The sequence below is a fragment of the Hylobates moloch genome, unplaced genomic scaffold (assembly GCF_009828535.3).
Source record: "Hylobates moloch isolate HMO894 unplaced genomic scaffold, HMol_V3 SCAFFOLD_13, whole genome shotgun sequence".
Classification (NCBI taxonomy): domain Eukaryota; kingdom Metazoa; phylum Chordata; class Mammalia; order Primates; family Hylobatidae; genus Hylobates; species Hylobates moloch.
In genome coordinates, this window is record NW_026652288.1 from 3,141,365 (window position 1) to 3,163,145 (window position 21,781).

A 21,781-nucleotide genomic window follows, 5' to 3' on the forward strand; every position below is an offset into this window, starting at 1 on the left:
CCTTATGCTCTTCTGCTCTTAGTTCTATCTGGTATTGTTGGTTCACCTGAGTATGTCTGTATTGTTGGTTCACCTGCGTATGTTTGCATTGTTGGTTCACCTGCGTATGTTTGCATTGTTGGTTCACCTGCGTATGTTGGTATTGTTGGTTCACCTGAGTATGTTTGTATTGTTGGTTCACCTGAGTATGTTTGCATTGTTGGTTCACCTGCGTATGTTTGCATTGTTGGTTCACCTGAGTATGTTGGTATTGTTGGTTCACCTGCGTATGTTTGCATTGTTGGTTCACCTGAGTTTGTTTGCATTGTTGGTTCACCTGAGTATGTTGGTATTGTTAGTTCACCTGCGTATGTTGGTATTGTTGGTTCACCTGACTATGTTGGTATTGTTAGTTCACCTGCGTATGTTGGTATTGTTGGTTCACCTGAGTATGTCTGCATTGTTGGTTCACCTGAGTATGTTGGTATTGTTGGTTCACCTAAGTATGTTTGCATTGTTGGTTCACCTGAGTATGTCGGTATTGTTGTTCACCTGAGTATGTCGGTATTGTTGGTTCACCTGAGTATGTCGGTATTGTTGGTTCACCTGCGTATGTTTGCATTGTTGGTTCACCTGAGTATGTCGGTATTGTTGGTTCACCTGAGTATGTCGGTATTGTTGGTTCACCTGAGTATGTTGGTATTGTTGGTTCAGCTGCGTATGTTTGTATTGTTGGTTCACCTGAGTATGTTGGTATTGTTGGTTCACCTGAGTATGTTTGCATTGTTGGTTCACCTGAGTATGTCGGTATTGTTGTTCACCTGAGTATGTCGGTATTGTTGGTTCACCTGAGTATGTCGGTATTGTTGGTTCACCTGAGTATGTTGGTATTGTTGGTTCACCTGAGTATGTCGGTATTGTTGGTTCACCTGCGTATGTTTGTATTGTTGGTTCACCTGAGTATGTTGGTATTGTTGGTTCACCTGAGTATGTTGGTATTGTTGGTTCAGCTGCGTATGTTTGTATTGTTTGTTCACCTGCGTATGTTTTCTAAGGAGCTTAGAAGTCACCACTCCATCCTATCAAGAAAAACCAACTCTTTTTAAATCTGTAAGAGAAGTGATGTCACAGAGCAAACCACCGCCCCTCACACTGTAGAGACAGGCAGACAGAAAGAGCCACGCCTAACCAGAGCAGAAACCCCTATGGGAACCAGGGCTGGGGTCAAGAAACGCAAACTGTACTTGACCAGTTGGGGGCTCAGTGTAGACAAGTCTGAGAGCTAAAAAAAACTCCAGACCCAGTCATCAGGGGCTTTGCACTTTTGTAAATTTTACCTGCAAAAGCTCTACTGGGTCCCAACAGTGAATATCAGAGAAAAATTCCCTGTGCTTCTGGCACAGGGAGGAAAAGGAGGCCATTCTGAAGTCTATCAGGATACATCTGAAATCTCTTCTTATGAAGGCCTCAACTCAGGAGAGCTCAGCCAGCCAGATCCCAGCCTGCTGGGCTTTCAAGAGAGTCTGACCTGGGTGAAGGGAAACACACAACTCCAGCCCCTCCAGGACTCCGTGTTATGGGCTGAATACTATGACCCCCCTCCCCACCGTCCATGGCTGAAACCCTACCCTCTCATATGGCGGTATTGGCTGGTGGTGTCTTTGGGAGGTAATTAGGATTAGATAACGTGATGAGGGTGAAGCCCTCATGAATGGGATTAGTGTCCTTATAAAAGTCCCAAAAGAGCTTGCTGCTTCTACCCACCATGTGAAAACACAGTCATCTATAAACCAGGAAGCAGCTCTCACAAGACACCAAAGCTGCCGGTGTCCTGACCTTGGGCGTCCCTGCCTGCAGACTGTGAGAAATAAATTGTTGTTTAAGCCACCCAGTTTATGGTATTTGCTTATGGAAGCCTGAGCTGACTAAGACAGGAGAGGAAGGGAAACTCCAAGTCCAGCCGCTTCCAGCCATCATGTCCCACTTAAAGGAGGGAGCCTAAGAAACGCTGGTGAAGTTCACAGCCCAGAGGCACAGGCTGACTACAAGACTGAGACTGTCCTAGCCAATGCAATATGAAGAAAAATAAGGCATACTGATTAGAAAGGAAGAAATAAAACTCCCTTTGATCGCAGATGGTATCACTGTCTAGGTAGGAAATCCAGAAGAATCAACAAAAAAAAAAGTTCCTGGAACTAACAAGCAATCATGGCAAGTGTACAGGATACAGGGTTAATACACAAAAGTTAATCACTTTCCTATATACCAGAAACACAGCAGGTGATATTTGAAATTAAAAACACAAAACCATATACATCTGCACCCCCAAAAATGAAATGCTTAGGTATGAATCTAACAAAATATGCATAAGATCTACAAGAAAACTACACAACTCTGATGAAACAAATCAGAAACTAAACAAATGGAGAGATTCCAAGTTCGTGAATCGGAAGACTCAGCAGTGTTAAGACGCCCATTTTCCCAACTTAATATATAGGTTCAGTACAATCCAATCCAAAGTTCCAGCTAGTGATTTTGCACCTATCAGCAAACTGATTGTGAAGTTTATCTGGAGAGGCACAAGACCCAAAATACCCAACACAATATTGAAGAAGAACAAAGTTGAAGAACCGACAGTACCTGACTTCAAGACTTACTATCATGCTATAGTAATCAAGACTGTGACACTGGTGAAATAATACAAAAATAGATCAATTGATCTTTGACAAAGGACCAAAGGCAATACAATGGAAAAAAAAAATGATCTTTTCAACAAATGGTACTGAAACAATGGTAAATCTACACGCAAAAAAATTACTCTAGACACAGACCTTACACCCTTAACAAAAATTAAGATAATACAGATCACGGGCCAGGTGCAGTGGCTCACACCTATAATCCCAGTGCTTTCGGCCACTGAGGAGAGAGGATGGCTTGAGGCCAGGAGTTTGAGACCAGCCTGGGCAACACAGAGAGATCTCATCTTCGCAAATTAAAAAAAGAAAAAGAAGCCGGGCGCGGTGGCTCACGCCTGTAATCCCAGCACTTTGGGAGGCTGAGGTGGGTGGATCACGAGGTCAGGAGTTCGAGACCAGCCTGGCCAATATGGTGAAACCCCATCTCTACTATAAATACAAAAATTAGCCGGGCGTGGTGGCACGTGCCTGTAGTCCCAGCTACTCAGGAGGCTGAAGCAGGAGAATCGCTTGAACCCAGGAGGCGGAGGTTGCAGTGAGCCGAGATCGCACCACTGTACTCTAGCCGGGGCACCAGAGTGAGACGCTGTCTCAAAAAAAAAAAAAAAAGCCAGGCACGGTGGTGCACGCCTGTAGTCCCAGCTACATAGGAAGCTGAGGTGTGAGGGTCACTTGAGCTCAGGAGATCAAGGCTGCAATGAATGATCATCATTGACTCATTAAAAAAAAGTCTCTTAAAAAAATTTTTCAATGATTACAGACCTAAATATAAAATGCAAGACTCAGCCGGGCACGGTGGCTCACGCCTGTAATCCCAGCACTCTGGGAGGCCAAGGTAGGCGGATCACTTGAGGTCAGGAGTTCAAGACCAGCCTGACCAACGTGGTGAAACCCCGTCTCTACTGAAAATACAAAAATTAGCCAGGCATGGTGGCACACACATGTAGTCCTAGCTACTCAGGAGGCTGAGGCAGGAGAATCGCTTGAACCCAAGAGGCGGATGCTGCAGTGAGCAGAGATTGTACCACTGCACCCCAGCCTGGGCAACAGAGTGAGACACTGCCTCAAAAATGAATAAATAAATAAAAAAAATACAAGACTATAAAACTTCTAAGACAACTTCTAAGATAGGAGAAAATCTAGACAACCTTAGGTTTGGCAATGACTTTTTAGATATAGCACCAAAGGCACAACCCATAAAATAAGTAACCAATAAGCTGGACTTCACTGAAACTAGATTTTCTGTTCTGCTATCAGGAGAATGAAGACAAGCCACAGAGTAGGAGAATATATTTGCAAAAGACATATCTGATAAAGGACTATTATCCAAAATATACAAAGAACTCTTAAAGTTCAACCATAAGAAAACAACCTGATTAAAAAATGGGCCAAAGACCTTAACAGACACCTCACCATGGAAGATGTGCAGATGGCAAATAAGCATATGAAAATATGTTCCATGTCATATGTCATCGGGGACTGCAGATGACAACAAGGAGATACCACTCTACGCCTAGGAGCATGGCCAGAATCCAGAACACTGACCACACCAGAGGCTGGGAGGGTATGGAGCAGCAGGAATTCTCACTCCCTGCTGATGGGAACAACTGGGACAGTCAACGTGGAAGACAGTTTGGCAATTTCACATAAAACTAAACATACTCTTATCATATTATCTGTGAGGGTTAATACTGAATGTCATCATGATTGGATTGAAGGATGCAAAGTATTGATTCTGGGTGTGTCTGCGAGGGTGTTGCCAAAGGAGATTAACATTTGAGTCAGTGGCTGGAAAAGGCAGACCCACCCTTAATCTGGGTGGGCACCAGCTAATCAGCTGCCAGCACAGCTACAATATAAAGCAGGAAGAAAAACGTGAAAAGGCTAGACTGGCCTAGGCTCCCAGCCTACATCTTTCTCCTGTGCTGGACCCTTCCTGCCCTTGAACATCAGACTCCAAGTTCTTCAGTTTTGGAGCTCGGACTGGCTTTCTTTGCCCCTCGGCTTATAGACAGCCTATTGTAGGAACTTGTGATCATGTGAGCTAATACTTAATAAACTCCCTTTTATATATATCTCTCTGTCCTATTAGTTCTGTCCCTCTAGAGAACCCTAACACACTATCCAGCAATTGTGTTCCCTGGTATTTACCAAAAGGAGCTGAAAACGTATGTCCACACAAAAACCTGCAAAAGGATGTTTACAGCAGCTGTATCCATTAATTGTCAAAACTTGGAAGCAGGCAAGATGTCTTTCAGTAGGTAAATGGATAAACTGTGGTACATCCAGACAGTGGAATATTACTCAGCAATAAAAAGAAATGAGCTACTAAGCCACAAAAAGACAAGGAAGAACCTTCAATGCATCTTATTATGTGAAAGGAGCCAGTGTGAAAAGCCTATCAACTGTATGATTCCAACTATGGGATATTCTGGAAAAGACAAAGCTATGGAGGCAGTGAAAAGATCAGTGGTTCCCTGGGGTTGTTCGGGGAGGAATGGATAGGTGGACCACAGAGAGTTTTTAGGGCAGTGAAATATTCTGCATGACACGAGAATGGTGGACACATGTCTTTATACCTTTGTTCAAATCCACAGAATGTACAACACCACGAGTGGACCCTAATGTGAACTGTAGACTTTGGGTGATACTGATGTGTCAGTGCAGGTTCATCAGTTGAAACAATGTACCGCTCTGGGGAGGGAGGCTGATAAGGTGGAAGGTGGTACAGGTCAGCGGGATGGGTATGTATGGGAAGCTTCTATATCTGCTTCTCAATTTTGCTGTGAAGTTAACACCGCCCTAAAAAATAACGTCCAGTAAAATTTATTTTTATTTTTATTTTTTTGAGACAGAGTCTGGCTCTGTCACCAGGCTGGAGTGCAGTGGCACAATCTCGGCTCACTGCAAGCTCCGCCTCCCTGGTTCACACCATTCTCCTGCCTCAGCCTCCAGAGTAGCTGGGACTACAGGCCCACACACCACGCCCAGCTAATTTTTGTATTTTTAGTAGAGACGGGGTTTCACCATGTTGGCCAGGATGGTCTTGATCCCTTGACCTCATGATCCACCTGCCTCGGCCTCCCAAAGTGCTGGGATTACAGGTGTAAGCCACTGTGACCGGCCTTATTATTTATTTTTTTTTAATTGTTTTAAACTGAAAGCATTCAGACGCAGAGAAGCTGAAGGAATCCTTAACAACAGATGTGCACTACAAGAAATGTTACACAAAGTCCTTCAGGCAGTAGGGAAAGAATGTCAGACAGAAATATAGACCCTACACTACAGAACAAGGAGCACTTGGAATGAGAGCTACATGGGTAATTAGAGATTTTCTGCTTCTTATTCAAATCTCTACAAGGTAACTTACTATTCAAACAAAAATAAAAACAATGTACTGAGGGGTTTATAAAAGTAAATTGGGCCAGGCACGGTGGCTTCATGCCTGTAATCCCAGCACTTTGGGAGGCCGAGGCATGCAGATCGCCTGAGCTCAGGAGTTCAAGACCAGCCTGGGCAACACAGTGAGACTCTGTCTCAAAAAAAAAAAAAAAAAGTAAATTGTCTGAAACAATGGCACCAAGATGAGGGGGAGAAACAGAAGCTCAAGCTGTGCCAACATTCAGAGGTGCAATAATACTTGAAGGCTGGCAGGTCGATCAAGGATGGAACTTCTGGTTTCTGGTTGGACACGTAAAGCACTTGGAAGTCTCACGCCCCTTCTTAGATCCAACAGAGAACTGAAGTCACTGGACAAATTACTACCCGAATCTGGAGAGAGAAGCGGATACACAGAACCACAACTGAGATCAGTTTCCCAGGAGCCACGAACTGGTAGGAACACTTCCAAGGCAATTTGGACAAACTGCTGGAGGCTGGGTGTGGACTAGCTTCAGGGCGAGATCCTGGGTGCCTGGTATCACAGGGACACTGCACTGTCATGGGTTTGCACATCCAGAAACCCCCACCTTGTTCTCACAATGAAGATCCAAGAAAAATCCCTTCACATATCAGGCAATAAAAGGGAAAAAGGAACCATTTTTAAAAACCCCCAGAACTCTGTTCATAACAAAAACCAAGGGAAACAACTTTACCAGAGGCTTCTCTGTCATGGGGGAAGGGCAGCTGGCCAACTGCAGCCCCCTCTAGCCCAAAGGAACAAAAAAGAGGCTAAGAAACACTTCTGAAGATCAGCCCAAAAACTCAGGCCCAGTAAAAGACTAAGACCCCTAATCACAAGCCTAAGATTATAGAACACCTCTCCTCCCCGACGCCTCACCCTCACATCAACAGGTCTCCAGAATAGTAAGTGAATTAAAGCTGCAAGAAATAAATCTCCTTACAAAGGAGTTTTTAGGAAAGCAAAGACATCCAGGGGAGACAAAACAAAACAAGGAAACCGAAGCCTCTGGTATCTACAGCTACAGCAAACATTCTACACGGCACAACTTCTACCCAGATAACATAACACCTCCCGTGAATGGCCTCTTCACCTCGGCTCCTATTAACAGATACAGCATATCAGGCTATCAACGAAAATAACAAGGCATGATATAAGGCAAGAAAAAATATGTATGAAGAGACAAAGCAAGCAACAGAGACTGACTGGGACATGTCACATATTTTGGAATTATCAGATAGAGAACTTTTTAAATTATGGCTATATAGTAAGGGTAATATGGTTTGGCTGTGTCCCCACCCAAATCTCATCTTGAATTGTAGTTCCCATAATCCCCACGTGTGGTGGGAAGGAACCAGTGGGAAGTAATTGAATCATGGGGGTGGTTTTCCCCATGCTATTCTCATGATAGTAAGTTCTCATGAGATCTGATGGTTTTCGAATGGGCTTCCCCCTTCGTTCACCTTGCATCCTTCTTCTTCCTGACATCTCATGAAGAAGGATGTGTTTGCTTCCCCTTCTGCCATGATTGTAAGTTTCCTCCCCAGCCCTGCAGAATTGTGAGTCAATTAAACTTCTTTCCTTTATAAATTACCCAGTCTTGAGCAGTTGTTTATAGCAGCATGAGAACAGACTAATACAAACGGCTCTATGGAAAAAGTAGACAACATGCAAGAACAGATGGGTAATATAAGCAGAGAGAGGGAAGCTCAGAGAGAATCAAAAGAAAATGCTGGAGGTCAAAATCACTCTAACACAAACAAAGAATACCTTTGATGGGTTCATTAGTAGAATGGACTAAGCTGAAGGAAGAATCAGCAAGCTTGAAAACATGTCCAATGAAACTTCCCAAACTGAAATGCGAAGAGAAAAAAGAACGGGGAGCGGGGGTTGGGGGAGAACAAAATAGTCCTGAACGGTGGAACAATTATAAAAGATGTAACATATGTATAAATGGTATAACAGAAGTAGAAGAAAGAGAGAAAAGTGAATAAATATTTGAAATAATGTCCACAAATTTTCCAAAATTAATGACAGACACCATACAGATCCAGGAAACTGAAAGAACACCAAGCAGGATAAATGCCAAAATATCTATACCTAGGCATATCATATTAAAACTGCAGAAAGCGAAACACAGAAAAACTTGAAAAAGGCCAAAGGAAAAAATGCACCTAACCTGTAGAAGAAAAAAGATAAAGAATTACATCAGACCATTCCTCAGAAACTATACAAGCAAGCAAGAAAAAAAACTACCAATCTAGCAATCTGTATCCAGCAGAATTATCCCTTAAAAGTGAAGAAGAAATAAAGACTTTCTCAGACAAACAAAAATGAAAAGAATTTGTCGCCAGTAGACTGACCTACCTTGCAAATAAATGTTTACAGTTCTTCAAATGAAAAAGAAAATTATAGCCGGGCGCGGTGGCTCACGCTTGTAATCCCAGCACTTTGGGAGGCCGAGGCGGGCGGATCACAAGGTCAGGAGATCGAGACCACGGTGAAACCCCGTCTCTACTAAAAATACAAAAAATTAGCCGGGCGTGGTGGCGGGCGCCTGTAGTCCCAGCTATTCGGAGAGGCTGAGGCAGGAGAATGGCGTGAACCCGGGAGGCGGAGCTTGCAGTGAGCCGAGATTGCGCCACTGCACTCCAGCAAAAAAAAAAAAAAAAAAAAAAAAAAAAAAAAAAAAAGAAAAAGAAAATTATATAGGTCTGAATCTCAGATCTAAGTAAAGTGGAAAGAGAGAGTAGAAATAAGAAGAAAACTAAAATCTTTTATTTCTTTGTTCTTCATTGATCTAATCGATAACTGTTTATTGAAAGTAATGTCAGTAACAATGTATTAGGTGATTATAACATATGGAGAATAAAATAAATAACAGCAATGTTGTAAGAAATGGGAGGGAGGAATTGGGAACACTCAGTTATTAGGTAAATGTATACTGTAAACTCTGAGGCAACCACTAAATTTTTTTTAATGATAAGCAGAATCATATAAAATGTTCAATTAAAACCAGACAAGACAGAAAAAGAGGGGAATATTTAAAAACAACAATAGGCCAGGCACGGTGGCTCACGCTTGTAATCCCAGCACTTTGGGAGGCTGAGGCGGGTGGATCACGAGGTCAGGAGATCGAGACCATCCTGGCTAACACGGTGAAACCCCGTCTCTACTAAAAATACAAAAAAAATTAGCCGGGAGTGGTGGCAGGCACCTGTAGTCCCAGCTACTCAGGAGGCTGAGGCAGGAGAATGGCATGAACCTGGGAGGTGGAGCTTGCAGTGAGCCAAGATCATGCCACTGCACTTCAGCCTGGGCAACAGAGTAAAAAAACAATAACAAAGAACAAGCACAACAAATAGAAAACAGTCCCAAATATGGTAGACATTAATTCAACTGTATTAATAACCAATTTAAACATGAACGATCTAAATAGACCTTTAACAGAAAGAAACCATCAAAATGGATTAAAAAAACTAACTATACTACATGTCATCTACAAGAAGCCCTCTCTAAATATAAAGACACAAATAGGTTAAATGTAAAGGGATGGAGAAAGATATACCATATTAACACAAATCAAAAAAATGCTGGTCAGAGACAGTGCCTCATGTCAGTAATTCCAGCACTTTTGGAGGCCAAGGCAAGAAGATCACTTGAGACCAGGAGTTCAAAAGCAGCCTGGGCAACATAGGGAGACCCCACCTCTATCAACAATAAAAATGAATTAGCCAGTTGTGGTGGTGTGCACCTGTAGTCCCAGCTACTTGGGAGGCTGAGATGGGAGGATCACTTGAACTTGAGAGGTTGAGGCTGCAGTGAGCCATGATGGCACCACTGCATTTCAGCCTGGGTGACAGAGCAATACTCTGTCAAAAAAGGAAGAAGGGAAGGGAAAGGAAGTGGAAGGGAAAGGGGAAGGGGGAGGGGAGAAAAGGAGAGGAGACGGGAGGGGAGGGGAAGGGAGGAGAGGGGAGGGAGAGAGGGAGGGAGGAAGGAAAGAAGGAAGGAAGGAAGGGAGGGAGGGAGGGAGGGAGGGAGGAAAGGGAAAAAGCTGAGGGAGCTATCTTAATTTTAAAAACAGCAAAATCATCAGAGATAAAGGGGGACATTATATAATAATAAATGGGTCAATCTTCCAAGGGAACATAACAATCTTTAACACATATTTATCTAACAGCTGAGCATCAAAATATGTGAGGCTAACACTGATAGAATTGCAAAGAAAGACGACAAATCCACTATTATAGTTGGAAATTTCAATACTAACAGTAATTGACATCCAGCAAGCAGAAAATCAGTAAAGATATCGTTGATCTGAATAATACCATCAATCAACTGTTCTTATTGGCATTCATAGATTACTTCATTCAACAACAATGGAATACCCATTCTTCTCAAGCTCACATGAAACATTCACCAAGACAGATAACATTCTGGACCATAAAACAAGTCTCAATATATTTACAAAGACTCAAATTACACAAAGTTTATTCTCTGACTGCCCCAGAAATAAATTAGAAACAAATAAAAAAATCTAGAAAAATCCCCAAATAATTGGAAACTAACAAATATCTAAAAACAAAACATCCCCACAAGTCAAAGATAAAATTAAAAAGTAAATTAATTAGAATGTATTTAAAATTAAATGAAAATAAAAAATATATCAAAATTATCAAAATTTGTGTGATGCCACTAAAGCAGTACCCTGGGGGAAATTTACAGCACTAAACCCCCGTACTAAGGAAAGAAAAACAACACTCTGCGAGGCCAAGGTGGGAGGATCACTTGAGGCCAGGAGTTCAAGACCAACCTGAACAAGCTGGTGAGATTCCATCTCTACAAAAACTTAAAAAAAAAATTAGGCAGGCTGGGCGCGGTAGCTCATGCCTGTAATCCCAGCACTTTGGGAGGCCAGGACAGGCGGATCACCTGAGATCAGGAGTTTGAGACCAGCCTGACCAACATGGAGAAACCCCATATCTACTAAAAATACAAAATTAGCTGGACGTGGTGGCGCATGTCTGTAATCCCAGCTACTCGGGAGGCTGACGCAGGAGAATCGCTTGAACCCAGGAGGCAGAGGTTGCGGAGAGCCGAGATCGCACCATTGCACTCCAGCCTGGGCAACAAGAGCGGAACTCTGTCTCAAAAAAAAAAAAAAGAAAAATTAGCCCGGCATGGTGGCACATACCTGTAGTCCTAGCTATTCAGGAGGCCGAAGTGGGAGGACTGCTTAAGCCCAGGCATTCAAGACTGCAGTGAGCTATGATTGCACCACTGCACTTTAGCCTGGGTGGCAGAGCAAAAATAATAATAAAGTCTGTTTCTAGAATAATAATAATGACGAAGAAAGAACTCAAATCAGTGACTTCAGCTTCCACCTAGGGAACTCAGAAAAAAGAGCAAATTAAAACATGTAAAAGAAGACAAATTATAAATGTCAGAGCAGAATCTAATGAAACAAAAAATAGAAAAAGAGAAAAATCAATGAAACCTAAAGTTTTTTGAGGACCAATATAATTGATAGGCCTCTATCCAGACTCAGGAAAGAGAGAGAAAACACAAATTATCAGTATCAGGAATGAGAGAAGACAGCACTACATACTCTACAGATATGAAAAGGATAATAGAAAATATTCCAAATATTTTTATGGCAATAAATTTGACAACTCAAATGAAATGGACAAATGCCTTGAGAGAAACAAACAAATAATGCTCATTCAAGAAAAAATGGGTTACCTGAATAGCCCTACATCTAGTAAAGAAATTGAACTCACAGTTAAAAACCTTCCCACAAAGAAAACTACAAGCCCAGATGGCTTCACTGGTGAATCTCCAAACATAAGGAAAGAATAATACTATCTACACATACTCTTCCAAGAAACTGAACAGGAGGGACTACTTCCCAGCTCATTTTATGAGATCAGCATTACTCTGATATGAAATCCAAACTAAGACATTGATATAGTTTGGCAATGTGTCCCCAACCAAATCTCATGTTAAATCGTAATCCTGAATGTTGGAGATGGGGCCTGGTGGGAGGTGACTGGATCACGGGGATGGATTTCTCATGAATGGTTTAGCAGCACTCCCTTGGTGCTGTCTTCACCACAGTGAGTGACTTCTCACAAGATCTGGCTACTTAAAACTGGGTGGCACTTCATTCTCTCTCTTGTTCCCATTCCTGTTATGTGAGATGCCTGCTCCCACTTTGCCTTCTGCCATGACTGTAAGCTTCCTGAGGCCTCACCAGAAGCAGATGGTGGTGCCAGGAAGCAGATTTCCTGTACAGCCTGAAGAACTGAGACGCAATTAAACCTCTTTTCTTATAAATTACACAGTCTCAGATATTTCTTTATAGCAATGCAAGAACAACCTAATGCAGAAAAAATGGTACCACAGAGTGAGGCATTGCTATAAAGATACCTGAAAATATGGAAGCAGCTTTGGAATTGAGTAACAGGCAGAGATTAGAAGTGTGTAGAAGGCTCAGAAGGAGACAGGAAGATGAGGGAAAGTTTGGAACTTTTTAGAGACTGGTTAATTGATTGTGACCAAAATGCTGATAGTCATACGGACAATAAAGTCCAGGCTAATGAGGTCTCAGATGGAAATGAAGAATTTTTTGGGAACTGGAGCAAACATCACACATGTTTGCCACAGCAAAGAACTTGGCTGCATTCTGTACATGCCCTAGGGATCTGTGGAAGTTGGAACTCGAGAATGATGCCTAGAGTATACGGTAGAAGAAATTTCTAAGCACCAAAGTGTTCAAGATGTTTCCTGCCTGTTTCTAACAGCCTATGCACAGATGCAAGAGCAAAGGAATGACCTGAAGTTGGAACTTATATTTAAAAGGGAAGCAGAGCATAAAAGTTTGGAAAATTTGCAACTTGGCCACATGGCAAAGAAAGAAAGTTTTTGAGAGAGGATTTCAAGCAGGCTTGTAGAGCAATAACTTCCTAGAGAAATTTGCATAACTACAAAGAAGCCAAGGGTTGATAGCCAAGACAATGGGGAAAAAACCTCAAAGGCATTTCAGAGACCTCTTCCTAGAGAAATCTGCATAACTTCAAAGATAGTCAAGGCAATAGGGAAAAAAACCTCAAAGGCATTTCAGAGACCTTTTGGCAGCCCCTCCCATCACAGGGCCAAAGGTCTAAAAGGAAAGAATGGTTTCATGAGTCAGGCCCAGAGCCCCTCTGCCCTGCAGAGCCTCAGGACACTGCTCCCTGCATCCCAGCTGCTTGGGTTCTGCTAGGGTTCTAGCCTCAGATCAAAAGGGCCCAGGTACAGCTTGGGCCACAGCTCCAGAGGGCGCAAGCCATGAGCCTTTGTGGCTTCCATGTGTTACTAAGCCTGTGAGTGCACAGAGTGCAAGGGTTGAGGCTTGGGATTCTCCACCTAGATTTCAGAGAATGTATGGAAAAGCCTGGGTGTCTAGGCAGAAGTCTGTTGCAGGGTAGAAGCCCTCATGGAGAACCTCTACTATGACAGTGCAGAGGGGAAATGTGGGATTGAAGCCCCCTCACAAAGTCCCCACTGGGGCACTGCCTAGGAGCTGTGGGAAGAGAACCACCATCCTACAGACCCAAGAATGATAGATTCACTGGCAGCTTGCACCCTGCACCTGCAAAAGCTATAGGCACTCAAAGCCAGCCCATGAGAGCAACCTCAGGAGCCCCTGCAAAGCCACAGGGGCAGAGCTGCCTAAGGCCTTGGGAGCCCACTCCTTGCACCAGTGTGCCCTAGATGTGGGACATGGAGCCAAAGGGTATTATTTTGGAGCTTTAAGATTTAGTGGCTGCCCTGCTGAGTTTTGAACTTTCATGGGTCCTGTAGCTCCTTTCTTTTGACCAATTTCCCCCTTTTGGAATGAGAATATTTACCTAATGCCTTTACCCCCTTTGTATCTTGGGAGTAACTAACTTGTTTTGATTTTGCAGGCTCATAGGTAAAAGGAGCTGAGTATCAGATGAGACTTTGGACTTGAACTTGGGACTTCTAAGTTAATGCTAGAAGAAGTTAAGATTTGGGGGGACTATTGGGAAGAGATTATTGTATTTTGAAATTCAAGAAGGGCATGAGATTTAGGAGGGGCCGGGGCAGAATAATACAGTTTAGATTTGTGTCTCCACCCAAATTTCATATTGAAATGTAATCCCCAGTATTAAAAGTGGGACCTGGTGGGAGGTGACTGGATCATGAGGGTGGATTTCTCATGAATAGCTTAGCACTATCTTCTTGATGCTATCCTCACTACAGTGAGTAACTTCTTGTGAGATCTGGTCATTTAAAACAGTGTGGCACCTTGCTCTCTCTTTCATTCCCACTCCTGTTATGTGAGATGCCTGCTCCCACTTTGCCTTCTGCCATGACTGTAAGCTTCCTGAGGCCTCCCCAGAAGCAGATGGTGGTGACAGGAAGCAAATGCTTCCTGTAGAGCCTGCAGAACTGTGGGCCAATTAAACCTCTTTTCTTATAAATTACACAGTTTCAGGTATTTCTTTATAGCAATGCAAGAATGGCCTTATACAGACATTAAAAGAAAAAGAAAATATTTCGTTTATTAGTAGTGAATATAATGATATTGCTTTTCCAGGTAATTCAGGGCCCCCTTACCTTTTCTTCATAATTTGGTAGTTTATCTTTGCATATGGTTATGATGTCCATCCAGGAGTAGTTCCTCTCTCTTCGGATCTTTTCTAATTCTGGATCATTCTCATATTTGTCAGCATCCAGCTAAAAGAGTTAACCCACCACAAACAAGAGCTCAGATTAACAAAGAGATGTAGAAACATTCTCTTTCTGGATCTCCAATATGATTTTATACTCCAAATTTATCATTTGTTATTTTGTCAACCCTCAACTAACTCTCTTCATCTCCTCTAGCTATTTAATGGATTTTCCATTCTCCAAAACACCAGCTATACACACAATGGAGTTCTGTTTGATTTCTGCCTCCCTTCTCTGCAACAGTCCATCCCAGGGGATTCTTTTTCCCATTTTGAGATGATGGTCTCACCACCTCAAGCCTGTCTGATCTCTCCAGAGGTCCCTCACTGTGCCGTTTCTCTGCCACGATCCCACTCATGAGTCTCATTGATCCTCAATGCCATCTCTTTAGTCAGTTTGTTTCCATGAGCCAAAACATTGTATGCCCTCACAGCTTGCAAATAAAACTCAAGTTAATTAAGCTGGAATGAGAAACCTTCTATCATCTGGCCCCAGCTGACTTTCCTACTTCTATCTTTTCTTGTCTCCTACTTTTCAAAGAACTCTACATTCTAAACCAAATAGGATGATTGGCTATCTTAAAAATATTTGATATTTCACATCCCCATAACCTTGCTCCTGACAGCTTTCTACGCCTAAAATTCCCATTCGACATTTTCACTTATCACAATCCTATCTCTATTAAGGTTCAGTTTTACTGTTCCTTCCTGACGAAGCACTTCCCTGATGAAGCTCCAGGCAGAATTCATCTGAACTCTTATTTAAAACTATTGGCAGTGAATCTAGCACACTTTGTTTTGCAATAAACTGCATATTATATCATCACTACTTACTGAACAACAAACTCCAGTGTTGCAGGAAGTCAGGGACCCCGAATGGAGGGACCAGCTGGAGCCATGGCAGAGGAACATAAATTTTGAAGATATCATGGACATCTATCAGTTCTCAAATAATACTTTTATAATTTCTTATGCCTGTCTTTAATCTCTTAATCCTGTTATCTTCATAAGCTGAGGATGTATGTCACCTCAGGACCACTGTGATAATTGTGTTAACTGTACAAATTGGTTGTAAAATGTGTGTTTGAACAATATGAAATCAGTGCACCTTGAAAAAGAACAGAATAACAGAGATTTTTAGGGAACAAGGGAAGACAACCACAAGGTTCGACTGCCTGCAGGGTCGGTCAAAAAGAGCCATATTTTTCTCCTTGCAGAGAGCCTATAAAAAGACGTGCAAGTAGAGAAGGTATCACTAAATTCTTTTCCTAGCAAGGAATATAAATATTAATACCCTGGGGAAGGAATGCATTTCTGGGGGGAGGTCTATAAACAGCTGGTCTGGGAATGTCTGTCTTATGCAGTTGAGATAAGGACTGAGATACACCCTGGTCTCCTGCAGTACCCTCAGGCTTACTAAGGTGGGGAAAAACTCCACCCTGCTAAATTTGTGGTCAGACCAGTTCTCTGCTCTCAAACCCTGTTTTCTGTTATTTAAGATGTTTATCAAGACAACACGTGCACCACGGAACATAGATCCTTATCACACTTATGGAAAATGGAACCTATGTGGAAATATTGGGGGCGAGTTCCCCCGATATTCCAGAATATATTAAAGTACTAGTCATCGATATGTTATTTTCTACAAAGATGACTCTAAAACTTAGCATATCCACTGCATGATATGCACAGTACTATTTGCTATGGTCTGAATGTGTCCCCTCCAAATTCATATGTTGAAACTTAACACAAATGTGATAGTATTAAGGGGTGGGACCTTTAGGATGTGATTAAGTCATGAGGGCAAGCCCTTATTTATAGGATTAGTGGCCTTATAAGAGAGATGGAACTGGGCGCTGTGGCTCACACCTATAATCCCAGCACTTTGGGAGGCCAAGGCAGGCAGATCACCTGAGGTCAGGGGTTCAAGACCAACCTGTCCAACATGGTGAAACCCCGTCTCTACTAAAAATACAAAAATTAGCCAGGCACGGTGGTACACGCCTGTGATCCCAGCTACTCGGGAGGCTGAGGCAGGAGAATCACTTGAACCCAGGAGGCGGATGTTGCAGTGAGCCAAGACTGCACCACCAGCCTGGGTGACAGAGCGAGGCTCCATCTCAAAAAAAAAAAAAAGAGCGAGAGAGATGTAAGGGAGCAGTTTGCCCCTTCCACCACATGAGGACAGAGCAAGGAAATGGCCGTCTAAGAGGACAGGATCCTCAGCAGACACTAAATCTGCGGGCACCTTAATCTTGGACTTCTCAACCTCTAGAACTATAAGAATTCTATAAATTGCTGTTGTTTATAAATTGCCCAGTTTAAGCTATTTCTGTCATTTTGTTATAGCAGCAGGTATTTAGTTTATTCCAAGCTAAAATAATCTTCCAATTGTTTGTACGCATGAGAAAAGGTTTTTTAGAACTCTATGTCACTAATAACAGATTGATTAAACAGATACACAAACATGTTCATATGTGTTACCTCTGTTAAAAATTATGGGAGATGTTATATATAATGTTAATATGTGGTGTGTGTGTGGTTTTTTTGTTTTTTCGGTTTTTTTAGAGATGAGGTCTCAAACTTCTGGCTTCAGGCAATCTGCCTGCCTCGGCCTCCCAAAGTGCTGGGATGACAGAAGCCACCATGCCTGGCCCAGGAGAGGTCACTGTTTTGGACTGAGCCCCTGCACTAGGCCCCAAGATGAGACCAAACCAAAATGGAGCCACTCATGCCATATGCCACATGATCAAACTAAAACTTTAAAGAAGGAGATGGATCTTAAACAGACCAGCTTTTCCTGAGATCAGAAGATTCCAGTCTTCCTGAGTCAGAATAATAAGGAAGTTGCTTCTGCTTTAACCCTTAGGAAAAAAGGTAACCTAATGTAACTTGATGTTAACCAATCAGCTTTTTTACCTATTGCTCTGTTTCTTTGTTGCCACCCTACAAAACCCACTGTTGTGCTATTACCCTGTTGAGCTCTTATTCTATTTTGTAGAATGGAGATTGCCCTCTTCACAAATCAAGAATAAAAGCCAATTAGATCTTTAACTAAATTTGTTGTAATTTTGTCTTCCAACAGCACTGATCCAGAATGGATATTAAGAAAGCATATAGGCCGGGCACGGTGGCTCACGTCTATAATCCCAGCACTTTGGGAAGCCGAGGTGGGTGGATCACTTGAGGTCAGAAGTTTGAGACCAGCCTGACCAACATGGAGAAACCCTGTCTCTACTAAAAATACAAAATTAGCCCTGCATGGTGCCGTGTGCCTTGTAATCCCAGCTACTCGGGAGGCTGACACATGAGAATGGCTTGAACTCGGGAAGAGGAGGTTGCGGTGAGCCAAGATCATGCCACTGCACTCCAGCCTGGGCAAAAAGAGTGAAACTCCGTCTCAAAAAAAAAAAAAAAAAAAAAAGAAAAGAAAAAGAAATAATATAAAAACACACAGGACATTAAAACCACAGACTAAACATGATTTAATTTTGATAGCCCTTTGACTCAGAGCAGAACTAGACGGTAGGAAAAACTATGTTTGAGCCCATGTAATAATTTAAAAGATGTCTATTAAAATAAATCTTGTTTTATTCTTTGAATACTTTTAGAAGCTGACCTGTAATCTCACTCTTGTTCTTAAAACCGTCAAATGCACAATGAAACTCCCGAAGTGTATTAATTTGAACCCTCTGGTTGTTTGGATCGTGGATAGACATTATAAGCCAAAATTTATTCTCCTCTCATTAATGGAAAACTATAAACCACTTGATTGCTTTGAAGATAGTACCCTCCAGTAAGGTAAGTGTTAAACCTTATCCTAGGAAAAGACAAATACTATGTAAACATTAACATGCATGCCCTGTTTGGCACTGGTATGCCAACTGTCACTTCCCTCTTCTGTTATCTAGGATAGAACAAGATGATCTCCAAATAGATTATGCTGGAATATTCTATTCTATAATCCTTTCCCAAGGGAAAAAGTGTAGTGTCCGGGTAACCCTGTGTATTTCATTTAAATCACAAGAATGAAGATTAGATCCAGTCACGCCGCAGCCTATCCCTGAGGCCTCCCCTGGCCCTCTCTTTTGCAGTAAACCTTTGTTATTGCAAAACCATGTGCAAATAAACAAGGTGAGCGCGTCAGGACTGCTGCTGTGCAAACAACGGGACACCGGTGCAAAGCCTAGCCCCGCCTTGCAAAGTTAGCGTTACAGAGGCAGGGCTGACACCGGGCCCGGCCGGGACCTGAGCCGGCTCCACCGCCCGCTGGAGACGCCCCCACCCCACCACCGAGCGCGACCCCCCGGGCATCCCCGACAGACCGCGGCAGGACCCCGCCTCGATCTGCTGGCGCCCGGTCCCTCCCCCAGGACACTTTCAAGCGGAGTCCCCCTTCCTCCGATAGAAGAAACCCCTGGGCCTTTGACCGAGGTTAGCCAGGCAGGTGCAGGGCGTCGGACAAGCTTAACGATCCCACGAACTCGCAGCCCGCCTCCGGCGAATCTTGCAGCCCTACCGGCCGACCCTTTGCGAAGCCCCTGACTCGCCAAGTCTGCTGCTGAGCATGCGCAGCACACCCCAGGCAACAGAAACAGACCGCCGACCCCCACCAGCCCCGCTGCTGAGCATGCGCAGCCCAGCCCAGGCGCCGGAAGCCAACCGCCGACCCCGTAAACTCCGCTGCTGAGCATGCGCAGCACACCCCAGGCGCTGGGAGCTGACTGCCGACCCCTCAACGCCGCTGCTGAGCATGCGCAGCACACCCAGGCGCCAGGCAGCAGGCCCTGACCACCCAGCCACACTGTTGAGCATGCGCAGCCCACCCCAGGCACCGGGAGCGGCCACGGACCCCCCAGTCCCGCTGCTGAGCATGCGCAGCATACCGCCGCTCCCAGGCCGCTGTCCGGCACCCGGAGGAGGCTGGGCTGTGCGCGGCGTTTGGGGGTCGGCGTCGCCCGCAAGCTCTGCGAGGCTTGGGCCCGCGTACCTTCCAGTAGAGCACCCCGAGCCGCCGCAGCTGCTCCAGGCCCACCGGGCGGCCGGGGTCGGGGCGGTGGGGTTGCCGCGGGTCGCCCGGGGCGTCGTCCATATACCAGGCCTGCACCATGACGCGCAGTAATGGTGCTGGGTCCGAACCCAGGGGCCGCGGTCGGAGTCTGGCGGCCGCGCTTTCTTTTATAGGGAGGCGTGGACGCGCATGGGGGCGGGGATTGGGCGGCGGGGTGGAGGCAGGGCCGGCGCAGGGCAGGACCCACGGCTCCGCTGTTTTTGGAGGCAAAGGCATTCAAGCCCCGGCCCTGTCCTGGGCACTTTCGGACCTGCCTGAGGCCCGCGGCCCGGGGCCAGCCGTTCTCCAGACGCGCCGAGCAGGTGAAGCTCACTGTAGGCATCGCACGTGCCTTGTGTGTGCTGCTGCGGTCTCCCTGCACCTTCAGAGCAATCTTGTGAGGCAAACGACGTTAAACGTGTTTAGAGCATGGAAAGTAAATGCAAATGCAAAAAAAAAGAAGGATTTTGTTAAGCTCATGCAGTCCATATGGGCACAGTTGAGGCTTCACAGCTCGGACCCCAGGTGAGACATTGTCCTCCACCTCCCCGCTCGCCAGACTTTTGCAGTGTCGGCATTCTGCAATGCTACCCTGTACTTTTTAAACTTCCTCGTTTCCCCTTTTCATCGTTTCTTCCTTCCCCATACACTGTAATGTGCTAGTCCTAGAATAAAAACAAGCTTCCCCTGGCCGGGCGCGGTGGCTCGCGCCTGTAATCCCAGCACTTTGGGAGGCCGAGGCGGGCGGATCACGAGGTCAGGAGATCGAGACCATCCTGGCTAACGCGGTGAAACCCCGTCTCTACTAAAAATACAAAGAAATTACCCGGGCTTGGTGGCAGGCGCCTGTAGTCCCAGCTACTCCGGAGGCTGAGACAGGAGAATGGCGTGACCCAGGTGGCGGAGCTTGCAGTGAGCCGAGATCGCGCCACCGCAGTCCAGCCTGGGCGACAGAGCAAGACTCCATCTAAAAAAAAAGAAAAGGAAAAAGCTTCCCCTATCCCATTCTGAATTTTTCAATGTAGCTAATAAAGTCCAGCCGCTTGACTATCCTAGATGTCTTTTCAAACCAACCCGTTCAAAAAGATCAGATTATCTCAGCCATTCCCTCCGTCTCTTTAACAAATAACGATAAAGCAGACAGGATTTAAACGAGACTGCTGTAAGAGCATAACCCCAATGCATGCAATTGACTCTTGAACTTCCAGAAATATTGCACGAAAAATATACACTTATTTCATTTCTGTTCCCTTGCTCTGATGGCTTTGCAAATGCATCCTCCTTAGATAGTCTACCTCTCCATCTCTTCACTTGACCAGTTTCTACTCATCCTTAAAGAACGCACCTTAGACGCCATTGCCCATTGTTCTGCGGCACTCATGACAAACCTTCATGCAAGAGTCTAATGGCAATCTCGCACCTCGCATTTTCTCCTTAACCCACTGCAATAAGGCTTCGCTTCTCACCACTGGAGAACTGCTAATGACTGCCATATTGCCAGATCTGATCATGGCACTTCTGTTCTTACCAGCAACATTCATCACAGTTGCCCACGCCCTTCTTGAAACATTTTCTCATTTTCCTTCATGAGGGCATCCTGGCTGCTCCTTCCCAGGCCCCTCCTTGCTCCTGCTCCTCTAACCACTGGTTAGTGGAGCATTCCAGACTCTCCTCGTCCTGTTCCTATCCACTCACTCCAGGCGACTTTCCATGCTGTGCTGCCGGCTCCTACAGCCACGTCTCCAACCTGGACCTCATTCCAGAACCTCAGGCTTGAGTATCCAGTTGGTGTTGTCACATACATGGCTAATAAGTGTGTCAAACCTAACATGGCCAAAACAACTGATTCCCCACACACCCCCCCCAAACATGCTTCTCCCTAACCTTTCCCGTCTCAGTGAACGGCAGCACTGAC

At 44.4% G+C, this 21,781-nt stretch overlaps 1 protein-coding gene across 3 annotated transcripts in view; it reads right to left on the minus strand.

Moving 5' to 3' along the window:
• ADI1 (acireductone dioxygenase 1) overlaps positions 1–19,979 on the minus strand; it is a 37,520-nt gene extending 17,541 nt beyond the window's left edge. For 2 of the 3 annotated variants that reach the window (XR_009209445.1, XM_032172106.2), the window contains exons 1-2: positions 19,807–19,979; positions 14,704–14,823 (exon numbers count right to left, since the gene is read on the minus strand). Coding sequence is in view for 2 of the 3 variants with exons in the window: in XM_032172106.2 (XP_032027997.1) it covers positions 14,704–14,823; positions 19,807–19,926 (240 nt within the window). In the remaining variant the exon portion in view is untranslated. Of the gene's footprint in view, positions 1–14,703; positions 14,824–15,650; positions 19,388–19,806 lie in introns of those variants that run through there. The other variant, XM_032172105.2, reaches the window with a different exon arrangement.
• Between the last annotated feature and the right edge of the window lie 1,802 nt (positions 19,980–21,781).